This window comes from Neofelis nebulosa, chromosome 2, assembly GCF_028018385.1.
Source record: "Neofelis nebulosa isolate mNeoNeb1 chromosome 2, mNeoNeb1.pri, whole genome shotgun sequence".
Lineage (NCBI taxonomy): Eukaryota > Metazoa > Chordata > Mammalia > Carnivora > Felidae > Neofelis > Neofelis nebulosa.
In genome coordinates this window covers 44711733-44733876 of record NC_080783.1, presented here as the reverse complement: position 1 = coordinate 44733876, position 22144 = coordinate 44711733, and the positions used below count along the sequence as shown (strand labels likewise).

The 22144-nt window shown below is 37.8% G+C and overlaps 1 protein-coding gene across 1 annotated transcript in view; it reads right to left on the bottom strand.

Annotated features, from left to right (window-relative positions):
* The window catches only part of HIBCH (3-hydroxyisobutyryl-CoA hydrolase), a 122182-nt gene that overhangs the window by 30945 nt on the left and 69093 nt on the right, over window positions 1-22144 (bottom strand). The window contains 5 exon segments of the mRNA XM_058711192.1: window positions 344-425; window positions 1112-1170; window positions 5790-5876; window positions 8206-8351; window positions 16229-16307. Coding sequence (XP_058567175.1) covers window positions 344-425; window positions 1112-1170; window positions 5790-5876; window positions 8206-8351; window positions 16229-16307 — 453 coding nt within the window.

Genomic DNA, 22144 nt, shown 5'->3' with positions numbered 1-22144 from the left:
GACTATTCTCCAATGACCCAGCCTTTCTAATAAAAATGTCCTTAAATGTTTCTCCCCAGGACAAGGAGGACTACAGGGAGATGAAGCATGCTTACTGAAGTCTCTGTTACAGTCATAGGACCTAAAAACAGCTCAGCTTTGCTATAAACATCCAGCAGGTAGACAAGACACTTGGGTATAGATAAAGGTTTTGTGAAATTGCTTTCTGAGGCTCAAATGAGCTCAGGAAAACAAAAAACAAAAAACTGTGCAGTGTCACCACCATGGAGCTCTGATGCCTTTCAAGGAGGTTTCCCTATCACAAAATCCACCACACTCAGAGCAGAAATGATCCATACATTACCTTCAACTGTTCTAAGGCAAAAGATGAACCATCTTGCTGTAAATTTTCAATAATCTGTTCCACAGTATTGGCTGAGAAGCAACTATAAAAAAGGAAACACATGATTTCACCAATCTGCAAGCAATTTCTTCTTTCCAAAATAGCAATGAATATAAACACAGGCTTTCCCCAAACTGCATTTCAATAATGAAAAAATTTCCAAGATACTTTACAGGATGATGAAATAACACACTGCTTCTCTGGGTGTTTGCAGTCTGCTTTCATTAATTCAACACAAAGCCAAATTTTTCTTTTTTTTGCTTTCTTGCGTCTATTATATGTAAATAAATATTGTAACTGTGAAAAACTGATGCTTCTAAAATTAGAGGTAGATGTCTTATTTTCCAGTAATTTTCCTCCTATGTTCCTTAAGCCAGTCTGTCAATCTCTCAAATCACTGCACAAAAAAATTCTTGGCTGATCAGCTTCATAAGAACTCTGTAAAAAATGACTTTACAAAAATAAAAGATAATTCAATTGTTATTTTCTAGCCTCTTTCCCATTAAAAGAGATGTTTTGCACTAAAATGAATCAGCATGATAAAGTATATGGATTTAATCCCTCTGAAAGAGTAAGCAAGAAGCTACTTTAAAAAGTGAAAATAAAAGCACTATGCTATCTAATCTCAGAATTCAGTGCATTTCCAAACACAATGTAATAATGTTAGCAAATTCAATTTAATACAGTCCTTCCAAAAGAACAAATATACTAAGACCTCTCTTTAAGTACCTGTTTATTTTGTCCATGTGTTCCTCAAGTATAAAAGACTTGTCTTGATCAATCTTGGACTGTTTGGGGAAAAAAAATCTCATAATTAACTTGAAGTAACCCAAATCTTCTAAAAATCCTTTAAAATGTCATCAAATTGAATAATACACTTTGAGTCAGATTATCACTTTCAGTCAAATTATATCCAACAAGCTCATAAATAACTAAAAATCCAGACTGTATTTTTCCAGAGCAGGCCTTAAAAGTGTGAAAGGCAAAATATGTTCTTGTATTTTTATGTAGAATTCATTATATATGCTACATCATCATTAAAATATGTCAATGAATTAAGCATTTTAAGGGACCTGAGAAATCATCCTGTCCAAATTTCCATTCGGTATGGAAATTCCTACAACATGACTGTTATCTCTGTAGCGCTGACCTCCAGGGACAGAAAACAGTACCTCAGGAAGGAACTCACAAATGATTGAACAATTAGGATTTTTTTTTTTTTTTTATTCTGGACCAAACTAGTCCTTTCCTGTTTATAGTGCTAGTTAATCCTACTTCCACCTCTCTTCTCACACAGAACAGTTTCGTGTTCCCTCACAAACCAGGTCCAGTCCTTCTACATTAGCTACAGGTATGACTGGGTCATAGCAAAGTATAGCAGGGCTCCACATATCCTTCTTTGTTCTGGGTACAACACTTTTACTAATAAGACTAAGCCTGAGTTAGTTTTCAGGCAGTTCTATTATGCTGCTATTTTTTTTTTTTAAACCAGTCCCATTGTAGGCTACATTTCTCCCGTGCTATACTTTATATATTTGGTACTTTGGATGGAAATTCAAAATTTTCACTTATCTCTATTGTGATCCTGTGATTTAAAATAAGAAATACAAGGGCAACCAGCTGGCTCAGTCAGTAGAGCATGTGACTCTTGATTTTGGAGTTGTGGGTGTGAGCCCTAACTTGGAGGTAGAGATTACTTAAAAATAAAATCTTAAAAAAATATAAAAAATACATATTTAGTCTTTGCCCATACATTTGTTCTTTGTTGCTGGCTCTTAGCTCCCCCAAACCTTGGAATTTCTCTAAACAGGGCATCGTTTTGTAGTATTTGGTCTTTTGTCCTGGGTTCCTAAAATAAAGGTGAAATGGGTCTTTTGTTATTCATAACAAGCCCCTTCCGACCACACTAGAGTTCAAGTTAATGAGGGGACTTTTGGAAAAGAAAGGAGCTGACTTCCAGAGAAACCAACCAGTGATTAGAGGGTGAGACTGAAAGTCCCTCCCCCACACTACTACCACCTCCCCACTTCCCTCCATCTCCAGTGAGGGGAAAGAGGTTGTGGACTGAGTTCAGTCACCCATGGCCAATAGTTTAATCAACAGTGACTACGTAATAAAGCCTCCAAAAAATCCAATAGGCTGGAGAGCTTCCAGATTAGTGAACACATCTCCAAGCGGGCAGAGTGGTACACCCCAACCTCACTGGGACAGAAGCTCCTGGGCTTGAGACCCTTCTAGACCTTGCCCTGTGTACCATTTACTGGACTATTCATTCGTATCTTTTACTGTGTCCTTTATAATAAACCAAAAACACTGTTTCCCTGAGTTCTATGAGAAATTCTGGCAAATTATCAAACCCAAGGAAGGGGTCATGAGAACCCCAATTTATGGCCAACCAGTCAGAAGTGACAAGTTGGGACTTGTGACTGGCATCTGAAATGGGGTCAGTTTTGTGGGACTGAGACATTAGGGTGTGGTATCTGATGCTAACTCCAGGTAGACAGCATTAGGATTAAAACTAACTACTGGACATCCATCTGGTGTTGCAGAGAATTGCTTGATGTGTGCACACACATTTGGTGTCAAAAGTGTTATGAATGTGGTAGTAGTGGGAGAGTAAAGGAAAACACAGGGAGTGATTTTTTAATCCATATTCTTTCACCTAATTTTTTTTCTTAGTTTCAAGTCAATTTGATCAAAATGCTGTCAACAGTCTCATCCAATTCACTGGGAAAAATTCTAAAAAACTGAAAAAGGCCAACATGACTTTATTTATAGACTAATACCCTCAAATTTAACAGAACTGTTTGATAAGGCCCTTCAACTCCCACACACTATAATTCATGCTATATTTACCCAACATGAGAGACTGTCAAATGCTTTGACAAAAATCTGGTGAAATCCTCATGTGCTCTGTGTTCACAGTCATAGCACTGAACATTCAGGGGCTCTGTGAATCCATACTCATGTTCTTGAGTTCTGGATAAAATTCTTACACTATTTTTCTAAAGATTTCCTCCCCTCTCACTTCTCTGTTATGAATTCCTAATAATAAGATATTAGACCTCCTGGAATAATACCTCTAATCTTCCTTTCTCTTCATTTTCCATGTTATTAACCTTTCTGTCTTGTTACAATTTTCTTCAACCTTCCATTTTAATCTAATCTGTTGTGGAGTTTTTCCCTTTTGTTAATCACACTTCTCTTTTATTCTTTGACTACTTTATTTTATTACTTTAATTTTTAATTTTTATTTTTGAGAGAGAGAGAGAGAAAGACAGAGCATGAGTGGGGGAGTGGCAGAGAGTGGGAGACACAGAATCTGAAGCAGGCCCCAGGCTCTGAGCTGTCAGCACAGAGCCTAATGCGGGGCTCGAACTCTCAACCACAAGATAATGACCTGCTCAACCAACTGAGACACCCAGACGTCCCTGAATACTTTTACTTTATAACTTCTGTTCTTATTTCACAGATGAAATATTTTCCTCTTATCAGAACCATAAAAGTTTTAACAGTTATAGTTTTTCTTCCTTTCCTTCCTCCCTCTTTCTCTTTCTCCTCCCTGCATTGTCTGCTTGTTTCAAGTGCCTTCTTTGTTTTTACACTTAGCATAAAAAATTTTAGTGTGAAGTATTACAATTAAGTAGCTTTATGTGTAAAGTCAATCGTAGTTATAGGATTATCAATTGTCTGAAGCATTACAGATATCAGGCAAAGACCTGGATGTTTTGTGGAGGCGGAGGGGGGGGTGGGGACAGTCCTCAAGTGGCAACATCTATAGGTTTTTTTCTTTTTCTTCAAATGTACTGCTTGGAAGTGGGATGGTGCCATTGACCGAATGTTTGTGTCACCCCAAAATTCATGCTGAAACTTTAATCCCCAAAGTGATGGTATTTGGAGATGGTGCCTTTGGGAGATAATTAGGTCAAGAGGGTGGAGCCCTCATGATGGGATTAGCATCCTTATAAGAAGAGACCTGAGAGAGTTCACTTTGCTGTGTAAGGACACAGCAAGAAGGAGGTCATCTGCAAACCAGGAAGAGGGTCCTCACCAAGAATTTAACTGACACCAAATCTTTGGAATTTCCAGCCTCCAGAACTGTGAGAAATAAGTTTCTATTGTTTAAGCCATCAAACTTAATGGTGTTTTTATTATAGCTGCCCAAACTAAGATAGAGGATATTTAATAGTTTGGAAGCTAACTAGAAGAATAGGCTAGGGGTATTCCTATTCACTATGTTATGCCTCTTTTTTTTTTTGGAAGAACCTGCTCCTTTCCCTCAGTCAGCAAGGTCTGTTTGATTTGATCTAAGGAGTAAATTTCCAATCTTCAGTCAGGCTATGAAAGGTTAGTTGCTGCTACAGGAGGAAGACTTCTGGAGGCCTAACTGCTCCTTATAAAAATTTGAAGGGATCCTCTTGTTTTTTCTGTCCATCTCCACACCCCAGTCTTCAGAGGACCCTAGTACCTTACAGAGCATACACAGCAAGAACTGGCTTGCTTCTTACTGCCTTCCCCCACTGAAAGATAAGACTTCAGTGTTCTCAAATCTAAAGTAGCTGCCCCCTAGGGGTGCCTGGGTGGCTCAGTCAGTTAAGCGTCCGACTTCGGCTCAGGTCATGATCTTGAGGTTCATGAGTTCGAGCCCCGCATCGGGCTCTGTCCTGACAGCTCAGAGCCTGGAGCCTGTTTCAGATTCTGTGTCTCCCTCTCTCTCTCTCTGCCCCTCCCCCGTCCACGTTCTCTGTCTCAAAAATAAATAAGTGTTAAATAAATAAATAAATAAATAAATAAATAAATAAATAAATAAATTTAAAGTAGCTGCCCTCATCCTTCTGTTTTCAGCCTTCCAAAATATTGACATCTCATGCCTGCCACTTTCTCCTTTTCTGTTCTTTGTGGATTTGCACCTTTTTTATTCCTTCATTACAATTAAGTGGGGTTTTAGAAGGGAGCATGTATTCAACCCATCAAGTTTAATAAAAAGTCATATAACATTTTTAGAGAGTTTTGGCTCTTAAAAGAAAGTTAAATAACATAAGAATTACAAGTGACACTGCGATATATTTTATTATTATATTTAGATATGTACCAGAGTTTCACTTCAGCAGCTCAACAGGGTCAACACTGAACCATCCATTACAGACATGTCACAGTGCATTGTAAAAAGCCCTTGCAAGGGCCAATCACAAGGTTAGGCACTGATATTCACCAGCAATGAGAAGATAAGTGCAGCAAAGAAGTCGTCTTCTCAGATGACTATCCTAACAATTGTGAAGCAGTGATCCTTCCATCAAGCTTTAAAGAAAATTAATCTCAGCATATTTATATCCACCAACTGCTAATTGTTCAATCACTCCCTCTTCCCCATGAATTAAAATCTGAAGTTAGAATACTGAAAGATTACCTTTGTATGGTAAGCTTCTAAGACATCCGCAATATTTTCTTTTGAAGGTGATTTTAGGGCTATCAAATCTTCTTCTAACATGCCCAACTAAAAGAGGAAAAAAAAAAAAAGAAAACACTTGAAACCCAAAAGAAACAGACTTTTTTTTTTTTTAGAAACCTTATATTCTTTTTAAAAATACTTGTCTTAAAATTATGATGTGCTCTCTTCAGCTGAATCAGTGAAGGAAATTTTCTCTGAAGTTGAATGCACACACATTCCCACACAGCACATACCTTGCAAGGAATTGGATAAAGATGGAAGAAAATAAAGAGGAGAAAGAGAGACATTCATCTTTGTTTCTCTCTGGCTATTAGACACTTGAAATGTAGTATTGCAACCAAAGATCTGAATTACAAATTTTAACTAAAATTGCCACATGTGACTAATGGCTACTATAGTCAATGCACAGCTATACCATACAGCCACACTTAACTCTCCATCTATATCCCTCACATACCTGTTCTAAGCTCAACAAATGGGACTTTTTATTGTTTCCAAAACATACCAAATGCTTTCCTGCCCATGAGCTTGCTCATTACATATTTTCTCTATCCAGAATGCCTTTCCTGACAAAACTCATCTTAAGGCTTAGCTGAACTGCAACCTCTGTGGGAAAACTTCCAGTCCCTTCTTATAAGTAAGTTTTCCCTCCTTTCAATCCACTGAGTACTTTCTCTGTATGACAGAGAAGGGAATAGGTTGTGCATTAGCACTGTCTCCCATCCTTAACTAAATTCCGCTCTATTCAAGATTGTCCCTCCAGAAGAGATAATGGACTCCTATGTTTGCTTCCTGTTACACCTAAAGAGAAGAATGGGACCGCCCCCTACTCAATGTGACTGTGGATGCCCATAACATGGAGAAAGATCTGAAACTTCAAGCAAATGTGATAGAAGGCCCTCCTAACAGTGTACGGGAAACAATTTTCAACTTTGTGTACTTTATATATTTTTTTCTTAATGTTTATTTATTTTTGAGAGAGACAGAGACAGAATGCGAGTGGGTTAGGGGCAGAGAGAGAAGGAGACACAGAATCCGAAGCACATTCCAGGCTCTGAGCTGTCAGCACAGAGCCCGACGCAGGGCTCAAACTCACGGACCGCGAGATCATGACCTGAGCCAAAGTTGGACACTCAACCGACTGAGCCACCCAGATGCCCCTGTACTTTGTACTTTTTTATAATATTCCTTCTCCTATCCCAAAACATCTCCTTCAAGATCAGATATTCATTTACAGACCTATGTGCATCCTGGAAAGCTAAGTTCACCCCATAGTTCCAGAAATGGAACACATTAATGGAGCACATTAGCAAGGTGGGCTAGTTGATACAGGCTAACCCACTTTCGGGTTCAAGGGTGATATAAGCCAGTTCAATGAGAGTGAGCTAAGCCAGTTGAAGCAGAATAAATCCCAAATCTCTTACTGGGAATTCTGAGGCAAAACCACATTGAATTGGATTTTCTCTTACATTTACCACAAAGAGATTCAACTACTATGGTAGAAACTGCCATCCCCATTTGGAAATGATAAAACTGGGTGATAAAGAAGCTAAATTCAACCTAAGATTTAAACTCAAGCTGTCTGTCTGCAGTTCTTTGCCACTATGCTATACTGTGCTAAGAAAATTGGCCACATTGTTAAAAAGAAGAGACAGATAAGCAACATGTGTCCCTTGCAACAGATACCCTTTAGAAAAGTTTTTAAGACTATTTTACAAATGGAACCCTTAAATGCACTGGTAAGGAAACTCACAATTGAGAAGACCTTTCAAAAATGTTTTTATAAAAGCCTATCTTTCTATATATAAATTTAAATCTTTATATATTAGGTTTTCTTTTTTTTTTTTAATTTTTTTTTTCAACGTTTATTTATTTATTTTTGGGACAGAGAGAGACAGAGCATGAACGGGGGAGGGACAGAGAGAGAGGGAGACACAGAATCGGAAACAGGCTCCAGGCTCCGAGCCATCAGCCCAGAGCCTGACGCGGGGCTCGAACTCACGGACCGCGAGATCGTGACCTGGCTGAAGTCGGACGCTTAACCGACTGCGCCACCCAGGCGCCCCTATATTAGGTTTTCTTAAAGAAGGTGTGGGTTATTTTTTACCAAAGTGTAAGTATTCATTAAAAATTAGGCACTGACGGTGTCAGACAAAACAGCCCTGAATCCAGATACAATTCTCTCCATTTTGCACATAAGGAAACATGATTAGAGAGCTTAAATACTGTCTCAAAGGTCACACAGCTTTAAGCGGCAGATCCTGGATTCAGACCCATGTCTAACCAAAAGCCTGTGATCTCAACCACTCATAATGCCTCCATGTACAATAGGAATTATTCTAACAACACAAAATGCAATCATCCAAGCAATTACCTTTTCAGAATCCACAAAATGTGTCGCAATTCCTGCTGTATACACATCTCTTCCTTTCAGTCTGAATCCTGTTAATGCAAGGAAGTAACCAAGTTTTCCTTGAAGTCGTGGCAAGAAATAACCTCCACCCACATCAGGGAAGAGTCCTGTAATAAAATAATGGAAAGAGATATCGACTCAAATGAAAAAAAAGAATGTAACTCTTTGAGATCAGATGGCCATCTCTCTCCGGAATTTGAATCTATACTAAAAATATTACTAAACTAAGTACTATCCAATGCAATCAAAATCACAAAAGACTTGCTATTAAATTGTGCTAACTTGAGGTTTTTTTCAAAATTTTCACATCTTACTGCCATACAAGTCAAAGTATTTGACAGCATAATTTTCTATATATAAGTAGTACTCAATAAATACTACCTAAAGTTTCCTATTTTTGATCATCTCTGAAATAGTAAAAACCGAAAGAATACTTTCTTTCCAAATGATAAGCAAAGAAAAAATATGCATAATCCAATATTATGTGACAATTCATTATCATTTAAGTCATAGTCTATTCCATTAGTCAATGATATAATATTCAAGATATTTAAAGTGATGCCATAACCTTTAATCCTACGAAGAACAAGTTTACACCTAACAAAATCACTTGCAGTAACTCTTTTCTTAGCCATCTTTTTTTTAATTCCCTTATTAAAAATTCCTTATTAAAAATGACTGAAAGTAGCATATATGCAAATATTTGCCAGTATTTTTTGGTATTTAAGAGCTCCTTAAATAACTGTGACCCTCTAGTTTTATAATCCATGTATCTATTCTAAGATTGCTTCATTTATTCAAGTTGAGACTAGAACACAGGCATTCAAATTCTTCTCAATTCTACTTGACAAAAAAGTTCTTAGACTTGAAAGAATTACCATTCTACTCTAAATATCTCTTAGCATCTCAAATAAAAAAGGTCTAAAAGGGAATTCATGAGTTCCCCCAACTGCCATCATCTCCCTTCCGATACCACTCACCTCAATAAAGCAAGCACACAGCCATCCAGCCTGGACACCTTCTTCTCATAACCACCCCTTTAGCACCCACCAGTGACTATGACCTATTGATTCCTCCTCCAGAAAGTTCTCCCTACAAAGAATGGCCAGAGTGATTTTTTTTTAAATTTTTTAATGAAGGGGCAGAGAGATAGGGAGACACAGAATCTGACACAGACTCCAGGCTCTGAGCTGTCAGCACAGAGCCTGATGTGGGGCCCGAACCCACAACTGTGTGATCATGACCTGAGCTGAAGTCAGATGCCCAACTAACACCCAGGCACCCCACCAGAGTGATCTTTTTAATTACACAAATCTTGATCATGTTTTGCCTTCTACTGCTTAAAACTCTTCCATAACTCTTCCAGAAAGTCTATCCCTCTTAGATTAAAACTAACACTTTCAAAGTCTTCAAGGCCCCCAACCACCTTTTCAAATACATCTCTTACTATACTCACTCACTACATTCCAGCCACTCTGTTCTTCTTTCAGTTCCCCAACATTCTATACTCTACATACATTCTACACCATATACTACCTTCCCCACAGCCTCAGAAGCACTCTTCACAAGTGAAAAAATACTTTGTCCTGAAGTACTTTCCTCTGCTCCAGGATAATACATTCTCTCTTTTTGCCCCTGCCTCAGTGGCTGCTCCCTTCCATCCCCTACTGCCGGGTCCACTTCCCTTGCTTGACCTCTACATGCTGCTATGCCTAGGCTTGACCTTAGGCTATCCCTACCTCCCTACACACATATTTCCTCAGCACTTTTGGCTCTAGATAACATCTGTATGCTCTTAAGTCCCTGTTATGGACTGAACTGTGTCCCCCACAAAATTTTTAAACTGAAGACTTGACCCCCCCCCCCCCCCCCGCCCCATGTGACAGTTTGGATATAGGCCCTCTAAAAAGATAAAGTTAAATGAGGTTATAATGCTAGGCCCTAATCCAGTACAACTGATCTTTATAAGAAGAAGACAACAGCACTAGAAGCACAGACACACAGGAAAGGCCATGTGAGGACACAGCAAGAAGGCAGCTATCCAGAAGCTAAGGAGAGAAGCCTCAGGTGAAACCAAACCTTCCATTACCTTGGTCTTAGACTTCCAGCCTCCAGAACTGTGAAAAGTAAATGTTGTTTACATCACCAGTCTGTAGTATTGTTACTGCAGCCCTAACAGACCAATACGCTTCCAAATCTATATATCTAACTTATGCCTTTTCCCTTGAATAGGAAACTCTTTAGATCTGCATTCTAGACATAAGCACATGGATAATAAGCACCTCAAATATAACATGGCAAAAACACAATATGATTCCCCAAACCCTCTAACTACATGGCTCCTTCCCTAATCAGCCTCATCCATCCAGCCACACAAGCTAAACACCTTGGAATTATTCCTGATTCATCACATGAGTAAGCCAGTTCACTCCAAAACATTTTTCAAATCTATTTTATTCCAACATATAGTTCCATACTACCCCAAGTCAAAATCACCCTCTTCTAGACCTGTGCTATCCAACAGAATTTTCTGTGATGATGAAAATGTTCTATAATCTATGCTATCCAATATGGCAGGCACTAGACAGAATGTGGCTATTTAACACTTGAAATGTGGCTGGTGTGACTAATGAACTAAATTTATTTTAATTTAATTTATATTTAAATAGCCATATGCGGCCAGTAGCTATAATATTATACAGCATAGCTCTAGATTAATATAATGACCTCCTAACAAGTCTCCCTGCTACTGCTCTTGTAACCCTATAATCCATTATCCTTAAAGTAGAATGATGGCATTAAAATGTAAATCAGACAAAGGGAGTTATGGTGGAGAAGTGGAGTGACCGGGATTTTCCTCATCCCTCCATCACAGCTGTACTAAGGTCAGATCACTTGTAACACCCAGGAAGTGGATCTGCAGAGTGGCAGAAGGATCTCCACAGTTGGAGGGAGACAGCTTGGCAGGATTGAGGTGCCTGTATGTGAAGTGGGGGAGATAAAATGGCAGAGGCACAGAAGGGAGGGAAACCCTTCATGAAAAGACAAAAGGGAGAGAGAAGGGGGTTGTAAAAGTCAGCATCGAGGAAGGAATGGAAGAAAGACTAATTGTTAAAACAATTATGGTTCAGATAAGAAGAAAATATTTCATCTGTGAAATAAGAACAGTGGTTATAAAGTAAAGTAGTCAGGGGCACCTGGGTGGCTCAGTCGGTTGAGTGTCCAACTTCAGCTCAGGTCATGATCTCACCATTCCCAAGTTCAAGCTCTGTGTTGGGCTCTTTGCTAACAGCTCAGAGCCTGAAGCCTGCTTCAGATTCTGTGTCTCCCTCCCTCTCTGCCCCTCTCCTGCCCATGCTCTCTCTCTCTCAAAAATAAACATTAAAAAAATGTTTTTAATGTCAAGAATCCAATAAAAAAAATACAAGACATTGGGGTGCCTGGGTAACTCAAATGGTTAAGCAGTTGATTCTTGGTTTTGATTCAAGTCATGATCTCACAGTTCATGAGTTTGAGTCCCAAATAGGGCTCCACGTGGGATTCTCTCTCTCCCCCTCTCTCTGCCCCTCCCCTGGCATGCACATGTGCTTTCTCTCTCTCTCAATATAAATAAACTTAAAGAAAATTGCAAGGCATTTAAAAAGCAGGAAAATACTACCTATAATGAGGTGATAAAACAATCAAAATTGACACAGAATTGACATAATAAACATAAGAATTAGCAAACAAGAGCATTAACACAGAATAAGTATATCTTATAGGTTCAAAAAGTTAAGTAGAAACAGAAGATATAAAGAAGACATAAATGATACTTACAGAGATAAAAACCAAGATGAATGTATAAATAGAAAAATATCTGAATGGGAATTAAAGCAAATTACACTTAGTAAAAGATTAATGAACTTGAAGACACAGGAATAGGAACTATTTAAATGAAAAAATGAAAAGCTTTCAAAGTAAACAATACGTTAATGAGTTTAACATAAGTTTAAATGGAGTTCCTGTAAAGGGAGTGGGGGAAAGAAAAATACTTGAAGAAATAATGCCAACTTTGGAAAATTCAACAAAAACTATAAATCTAAGCTCAAGAAACACAAGCATAAGATGAAAAATACACCACAGCACATTATAATCATTTAGCCCCAAACAAATGATAAGTAGAAAATCTTAAGAGCAGCCAGAGATAATAAAAGCACACTTACAGAGGAACAAAGATGAGGAAAGCAGATTTCTCATGGGAAACATAAACAAGACAGCAATGCAACAACATCTTTAAAGTAGTGAAATTTAAAAATCAGAATAGAATAAAATTGTATCCCAGGAGTCAAATCGCTGGCTTCAGCTTTCACCTTAGGAGATTAGAGAAAGAAGAGATGAAACCCAAAGGAGTAAAAGAAAGAAAACAGGATAAAATCAGAAAACAAGAAAATAGAAAATGAAATAAAAAAGATGATTTCTGAGACCAATAAATAAACCTCTAATTAGAATGATCAGAAAAAAAATGAGAAGACACAAATTACTAATATCAAGCACTATAAAGTCTACAAAATCCTAAAAAGGTAAGGGAATGTTATAAAAAACTTTATGCTCATAAACTGGACAAATTCCTTACAAGATCCACTGTACTAAAGCTTTTGCAAGAAATAGATAATCTGAATAGCCCTACATCTATTAAATACTTTGAAACTGCAGTCAAAAATCTTCTCACAGAGAAAAATTCAGGCCTCAATGGCTTCACTGATGAATTCTACCAAAGATACAAAAAAATTATACTAATTCTAGATAAACTCTTTGAGAAAATGAGGCCAGCATTACCCTCATACCAAAACAAAACAAGGACATTACACGAAAATCACAGACCAATGTCTTTCATGAACAGAGATGTAAAAATTCCAAATAAAATTTTAGTATACCAAACCTAAAAACATATAAAAAGTATAACACATCATATCAGACTGAGATTTATCCTAGTGATGCAGGGTTAGTTTAATGAAAAACCAATCAAAGTAATTCACCACTAACAAAACTAAAAAGGAAAAATCAATAATCATCTCAACTAATGCAGAAAAAGTTTTGGCTTTAGAGATCCAAAATCCATTCCTAATAAAAACCCTCAGCAATTTAGGAATTGCTGATAAAGGACACCTGATAAAGTGTACCTAATGAAAAACTTATACCTAACCTCCTACTTGAAGGACTGGATGTTTTCCCTAAGACCAAGAACAAGGCAGGAATACCCACACTCAACACTTCTATTCAACATTGTATTGGAGGTTCTATCCAGTGCAAAAAACAAATAAGTAAATAAATACTATCCAGATTGGAAAGGAAAATGTAAAACTGGCTTTATTTGTAAATGGTATAATTATTTATACAAAAAATCTAATACAGGGGCACCTGGGTGGCGGTTAAGCAGCCGACTTCGGCTCAGGTCATGGTTTCGCGGTCCGTGAGTTCGGGCCCCGCGTCGGGCTCTGTGCTGACAGCTCAGAGCCTGGAGCCTGTTTCAGATTCTGTGTCTCCCTCTCTCTGACCCTCCCCTGTTCATGCTGTGTCTCTCTCTGTCTCAAAAATAAATAAACGTTAAAAAAAATTAAAAAAAATCTAATACAGCCTACAAAAAAAATTCTACTAGAAATAATGAGTTTAGCAAGTTTGCAGAACACAAAGTCAGTATAGAATCAATTGTATTTCAGATGGCAGTCCAAGATGGTGGCTTAGGAAGAACCTGAATTTGCCTTCTTCCACAGAGATACCAGATCTAAATCTAAATATAGAGCAATTCTTGCAGAAAAAGAACCAGAATAGATTGAACAGCTTCTGCACAAAAAATGATAGGGGGAACCACATACATAAGAGTAGAAGAGACAGAGACATAGTAACCACAGGAACACCACTCGCAATGTGATAACTTGACGAAAGAAGGGATGTCATGGAGGGGCCCCTGCATAGATTTGCCAATACTGGGCACAGCAAAACAAAACAAAACAATACAAAACAAAACATAGCTGTTAATCCACTAGTAACCCTAAGGCATCCACCAAATAGGCAGGGAACTGCTGGAACTCTCTGGGGTCAGAGGTGCCAGCAAGCACCACATTTTATATGCCCCCTCCAGCTTCATAGTGCAGATGGGAGCAGGGTCCAGGCACTCTAGTCAACTTAGTAGGGCTGCCCTAGCAAGTCCCAGGTTCCTAGCCCACAACAACTCCGGCTGTCCCCTGAAGGTGCCCACCACAGCCCCAGCTGTCCTGCCAAGGTAACCCCAGAGCAGCACACTCCTGGCCCATGTCTGCTCCACTCCAACCAGCCAAAGGTACCAGACATACCAGTCTACACAGAGGATGCTCCTAACTCATGGCCACTTCTTCAAGACTAAAAGAGGGAGGTAGCTATTCTAATTCACAGGACACACACACACACACACACACACACACACACACACACACAGTCAAACAAGAGGAGGAGACACAGGAGTATGTTCCAGACAAAAGAAGATAAAATCCTGGGGTGGGGGAGGGGGGACCTTAATGAAACAGAGATAAGTAATTTACCTGATAAAGAGTTCAAAGTAATGGTCATAAAGACACTCACTGAACTCAAGAATGAACAAACTTCAACACAGAGTTAGAAAATATAGGAACCAAAGCTGAAGAATAACTGAAATGATATAGAGAACAGGTCAATATCTGGCAGAGTAGAAACTACCTAATCAGAACAGCAAAAAGAAAAAAGAATTTTATTTTATTTTTTTTACATATATTTAAAAAAAATTTTAATGTTTATTTTTGAGAGAGAGAGAGAGAAAGAGAGAAAGAGAGAGCACGAGTAGGGGAGGGATAGATAGAGAGAGGTAGACACGGAATCCGAAGCAGGCTCCAGGCTCTGAGCTGTCAGCACAGAGCCCGAGGCAGGGCTCGAACTCATGAACCGTGAGATCATGATGTGAGCCGAAGTTGGGTGCTTAACCGACTGAACCACTCAGGTGCCCCAAGAAAGAAGAATTTTAAAAAATGAGGGTGGATTTAGGGACTTCTAGGAAAATATCAAGTATACAAATATTCACATTATAGGGGCCCCAGAAGGAGAAGAGAGAGAGAAAGGGGCAGAAAACTAATTTGAGGAATTGATGGCTGAAAACTTCCCTAACCTGGGGAAAGAAACAGACATCCAGGTCCAAGAATCAAAGAATCCCAAACAAGATGAACCCAAAGAGACCCAAGCCAAGACATTATAATTAAAAAAAAGCAAAAGTTGGGGTGACTGGATGGCTTAGTCAGTTATCACTACCTAACTTCTTTATAAAGCAACAACAATCAAGACAGTGTAGGGGCGCCTGGGTGGTTCAGTTGGTTAGGTGTCAACTCTTGATTTTGGCTCAGGCCATGATCCCAGGGTCGTGGGATTGAGCCCCGAGTCGGGCTCTGAGCTGAGCATGGAGCCTGTTTATAATACCCTCTCCCCCTCCCCTGCTCACAGGCACATGTGCTCTCTCTCCCAAATTAAAAAAAAAAAAAAAAAAGGCAGGGTGGGGTTGGCATCAATAGAATATATATAAAGATACAGAAGCCATCAGTGTCGAGAAACAATAGCTTTCTTCAAATGCAGTGTGTGAATGACTACATGTCTATAGGTAAAATAATAAAACTTGACCTAGACCTTCTATCTATATTTCATACCATATACAAAAATTTCAAAAAGGATCATAGATGTGAATATAAGACTATTTTCCCCTAGTAATACTTTACCTAAAATTAACTACAATTTGTTAGTGCTGCCAATTAAATATTCTTGCTTGCGTGTTTTCAGATACAATTACTGAGCTAATACAACTTCCAGGCGTCTTCCTATTCTAAGTTCTTAAAGAGCTCATTCATTGCTGTTATCTCAACAAGATTCCATCAATTCCTTTAACAGCAGTGTAATCTGAAACATATCAAAAGATAATTCTAAAAATGATTATGAAAAATTTGGAGGTTTTTACCGATTGCTGTTTCTGGCATTGCAAAGAGAGACTTCTCAGTAGCCACTCGGAATTGCCCATGAACTGAGACACCAACTCCCTAGGAAAATAAGGCAAAAAGTTGTTTCAAAATGCTGAAAAACAAACAAACAAACATAGACTCATATACACACAAACATTTTAAACCAAGTAAATTATATTCCACAAGAATTTCTTTTAGGGGATACACTGGAGGAAAACCCCGAAACACATAATTTCAGGAGAACTTACTGGACAAAAAATATATGGGTAGCCGTGATATGCGGAACAGATTTGTTTTCAATCAGTATTTTTTGCTATGTTTCATGCCCTCTTCCCCCATTCCCTCTCATTTCAAATCAGATACAGCATTACAGAACAGTGACTCTTCCCAGAACCACGGAGTGCTGCTGCTGGCGGGACCATTCATCAGAGGAGCACAACCAAGTTATTCTAGCTAATTTCAATAGCTTTAAATAGAATATTAACACATTTTATTCATTCACCTATTTCATGGTTTCATTTATTGTGTATTTCAGAATATTGGCAACACTGTTTTTATCAGATACAACATTTCACGGCCAACTATACAACTTTTAAAAATGATTACTGAACACAAGTTTTAGAAAATAAGATCTGGCCGAAAGTCTCTGATTTGTTGAATGTCACTGAAAAGGGCAAACTTAATAGTCATCTTTGAATAAACATATTTGAAAAAACATATTTGAATACAATGAAATAAGAGGTATACGTGTAATGACTAAGTATCCAGTTCATGTCAGTGCTCACACTATACACACATTTCCTATGTTGTGTTCTTTTTACATTATTCAGAGTTTCTGTTAGATTGTTTTAGTTCTTCTCATTCTTGGTTCTTTTTAACCAGTGTACTCTTCATCATCACAGTATTAAAGGAGTTAAAACATACAAAGTATGTGGAACAATGCCAGGCACTTAAGAGTTTTATAAACATTAACTAAACAGAAAGGGCCTCACCTCTATCTGGTTCTTCTAATCTTTCATTACAATTTCTTCAACTCTTTGAAGTGTTATCATACTCAGTTTTAAGAAAACACTCAAAAACACATGCAATTTCTTATAAATTTTATGTTCTGTATGCTAAGCTTAAATTTTAGAAAACCATGCAAATAAACACGGAAGTGAATATAATTCTTCAGCCACCACCTACATCTTTTGGTGTCAACATTTATAAGTTAAATCTACAATGTTCGATACTCTTTGTACAGGTGAATATCATCGTTATAGGTATTCTATCATGACACAGTCAACTGACAACACTGACCCAAATTCAATTGTATGTATTCCAAGATCACAATCTTATAAATTTTAATGAAAATAGAACATTACTAGTTTCATTAATAATTTATTATACTATTTTAAAAGTCCTTGCTTCATATTCTACTCCCCACTTCAGTTTATCACATTGTAGATGACAGTTATCAGTGTTCAGGAATGTCTTGCTAAGAACTTAGAGTTGGAATGGACTCCCAGTTTTTGGACTTTGTTCTTTTGAGTCCCCAGACTCAGAACTGCCTCCCTCTCGGGTTGCATAGTAGGTAGATCTCCAGGCCTCACTGACTGACCCTGTTTCAAACCATACTCCTCTGGTTATTGCCTCCTACCTCTTTTAATTAACCCTGAATTCCACAAATAGCAAGGACTATATCCCCCTTTATTAAATCTGACCATAGCCCCAATCCTAGTCTCCTCTCTTTTTTCCAGATAAAGTTATTAATTTGGTATGTAACCCTTCAGATTTTTTCCCTGTGTATCTCTAACACATATTTGAACAAACATGAATATTTATATGAGGCACACACACACACTTCAAACTGATCCATGGCATGCAAGGTATACATAGTATGGCCCAGCTCACCTCTGACCTCATCTCCCGTCACACTTGCTGTGCTTATTCCACCAGCCACAGGGCCTTCGTGCCATTCCTCCAAAATTCCAAGCCTTTACAATTTCAATTAATCATATAATTTTAAAGTGAGCAAAACATACTAAAGAAGAATACTACCTGCCCCATTGCTGCCCTTTCTCTATGGGAAACTTCTCTTCCCAGAGACTTTGCCCTTCCCTGAGCAGTGGCTGAACTAGGGATGGGCACCCAATTGAGGCGCCTTACACCAGAACTGTATGGCCCATGGAGCAAAGGGGAGAAAGAAAAGTGCATTAGACAAGATTCTCACTGTCAGGTATTTAAACTAAAAAATGGTGGGCAGCTGTGAGTTGATGACAGCCAAAGCTTAAAGGTCATTTGAAATTTGAGCCGAAGACATGTGAGCAAGTTAAAGCAGAAACTACATAGGGTGAAGACAAATACATGGAGAAGGCTGCATGCAGCCTGTACAGCACAGAGAACAAAGCAAACATACAAAAAGCAGCGGAGACAGTTGGAGAGAAAAAATGACAAACATACTACTTAAATTTGCCTCAAGTCCACACTTGCAGTTCAGTTTTTAGGAAGGCAAGCTATGCTACAGATTTTGTCTATGGATTCCTGTGTAATCACTGTGCTTGTCTAATAACTGCTCCATTCTCTTTTCTGCATCTGTTTCATTAAGTCCATGTTTTCAATTAAAAAAGTCTCTCACCACATTTTTTATTAGAACCGGATCTACATCCCGTCAAGCTTCAGCATCACACAGTATAAGCTGCCTTGTGCCCTTTTTCCTGCTAACAGAGCTCATCCCTGACTAGTCATTTCCATTCTATCTCCTGAAATCCTCCTTACTTGGCAAGAGAACCACCTAACAGCCCAACTTCTCTATAAAGGGCCTTATCTACCTCTTGATATCAACAGAGAAAGAAATTTATGAGACCCATATTCTTTGATCTAGAAACTACAGATCCTGTACTCATTGATTCAGTGCTTTATCTTGCTGTTACATGATACCTTTCGTTTCATCCATAGCTGAAAAAACAATGAATGAAATCAAACACTTCAAGATTTTAGAAAAAATTAATAATGACAAGCTTTCAGAATAAGAGATCCTTGCCATAAGTACCATTAAGAGCCAATTTTAAAAGCCTTTCAATTAAGAGGAAAGCTGGGAAAATGCAAGCCACCTCGCTTAGAGATACTACAAATATAAATGCTGATCAATGTTCAAAGGGATATAGCAACTACATGGCAGATTCATATCTAAATTTTGTATCTTATATAAAAGAATCCATTACAGGTTGTTTACAATAAGCCCTCCCTTGAATCTTTAAAATTTTACTGTTATATACTTTTTAAACTCCTTTGCTAGACTAAAAAGGCTTCAAAGTCTTCAAATTTTATTCGATTAATGGTTATACTGTACAGATTTATTCCCCAAATGTAAGATATCATTCTTATTCCTGACTCTTCTCAAATACTCCCCCTGCATCCTTTCAAACCCACTAGTCAAATCTCATTTCATCTAACTGGATTTTATCTGTAGCATTTGGCAGAGCTGTTTAGTCCCTACATCAGGAAACACTTAACTTGACTTTGAGATACCATCACTCTCCTGGTTTTCCTTGTGTCTCATTAATTGTTCTTGTTCTTCTCCTTGACACCAAAATGTTGATCTGCCCTCCCCCCCTCTCCCCCCAATGATCAGATGTCTTTCCTCTGTTCCACTTCACCTGTATTGTACTCTCTTCTTTCTACATTTGTTCCCTAGGTGATCTCTTCCAAGAGCCCCAGGAATTTAAGCACCATAACACTAATGACTTAAATTATTTCTCCATCCTGATTTCTCTAGAATTGCATACCTAGCCACCTATTTCACATCTCCATTTGAAGCTCTAGTATTTTTCTCAATGTTCATACATCAGAAATAAATCTCTTGATTTATTGAGAAATAAATCTCCTTAAATGAGTGGCTCCCTCAGTAAATAGCACCACCATTCACCCAGCTGGTCAGGCCAAAAACCTCAGCATCATCCTCTTTCTTTCTGATCTCCCAATCTCATCTATGAACCTGTCTAGATAGTTCTTACCTCAAAATACACTTTGGATCAGGCCATGGTTCACATCTCCACTGTAACAGCCCAAGTTGAAGTCACTACTATCTCTGCCTGGGCTAGTCTTGCTTCTGTTCTTGCCACAATCCATTCTCGACCCAGCAGCCAAGGAAGCTTATTAAATAAATGTAAATCAGTTAAAGTTTTCTCCTGCCCAAAATTCTCCAGTGACTTCCCATCACATTAAAGTATTACCAAATTTCCTCCTCATGGCCAATAAGGCTCTATGTGATTTGGTCCCTTTTTAGCTTAGAGTTTTACCATTTTCCACATTCCTCACTTTCATTCAGGTCAGGCACATTGGCGTGTTTTTTGTTTTTTAATAACTTTCTTGACATAGAATACACATTCAAAAGTATACAAATAGTAACAAATGATAAGTATACAGGTCCAGTGGGTTATCCCAAAGTGAACACACCCAAGTAATGAAAATGCAGATAAAAATTATCAGAAATTATTTTATGTGCTCTGTCAACTCATTATTCCTTCTATCCTTCAGGCAACTACTATCCTTCCAACAAAATAAGATTTATGTTTTCTGGTTTTATATTGATATAAATAGGATCATAGAGTATATACTATTTATCTTTTAGTCAACATTCTGTGAGATTCGTTCATGTTGTGTGTAGCAATTTTTTTTCATTGTACAGCAGTACTTTGTATGAATAATTTATTGATCTAGTCTATAAATAGCCAGTTAGGTTTTCTAGTTTGGGACTATTGCAAATAAGGATTCGATGCCATTCTTATGCATATCTTTTGGTGCATAAGTGCATACATTTTGATGGGGTATATATACCAGGGAATAAAACTACTGGGTCAAAGGACACTAATTCAATCAATTTTTAAAAAATAACAATTTTCAGGGTACGTGGGTAGCTCAGTCAGTTGAGTATCCAACTTCAGCTCAGGTCATGATCTCACAGTCCTTGGGTTTGAGCCCCGTGTCGGGCTCTGTGTTCCCCTCTCTCTCTCTGCTCCTCCCCCACTCACATTCTCTCTCTCAAAACTAAACATTAAAAAAAAATTTTTTTTAATAACAATTTTCCAAAGCATTAGTACCAACTTTGTACTCCACCAGAAGTGAGTTTGTTATTTCCTATCCTCACCAATATTTGAATTGGTCTTTCATAATTTTAGCTATTGTAACAAGTATATGTTAATATTCCATCGTTATTTCAATTTGCATTTCCTTGATGATTAATGCAGTTGAATGTTTTGTTACATTTATTTGTTACCTGGATATCTTTGTGATAGGTCTATTCTCATCTATTGCTCATTTTGGATTTTTGTATTGATTGTAGAAATTCTTTATGCATTCTGGATATGATTCCTTTACCAGACATATGCATTCCAGGAGCTATTTTCTAGTCCATGGTTTGCCTTTTCACTCTTATTGATGACTCAGAATGCACAAAGTTCTTAGTTTTTAAATGTGTTATTTTTGTTTATGGTGCATTTATGTATTATTTAAATAATCCTTCCCTACCCTTAAGACACAGCCATAAGTGTATGTTTCAAATATTCAGAAATTTCTAGTTATTATTATTGAGTGCTTTCTTAATTCTATTGGGGCCAGAGTCTGGAGATAAATCCTTTGAAATTAATTCTGTAAGACTAATTCTGTGACCAATTTTGGTAAATGTCCCATGCACACATGAAATGAACATATCTGCAGTTACTGAATACATGTTAATTGGATCAAGTTTATTACACAATGTTCAAATTACGTGTATGCGTGAAAAATATGTGTGTGTAATATGTACTTACACTGAGCTGTTTTCTGCTCCAGATTGTGGTTTTGTATATTTCCCCTCTTAGGACTTTCTACTTTTTAGCATAAAAATGTTTGACAATATCATACCAGTAGAGTTATTTCAGATAGCCAGGGGTTTG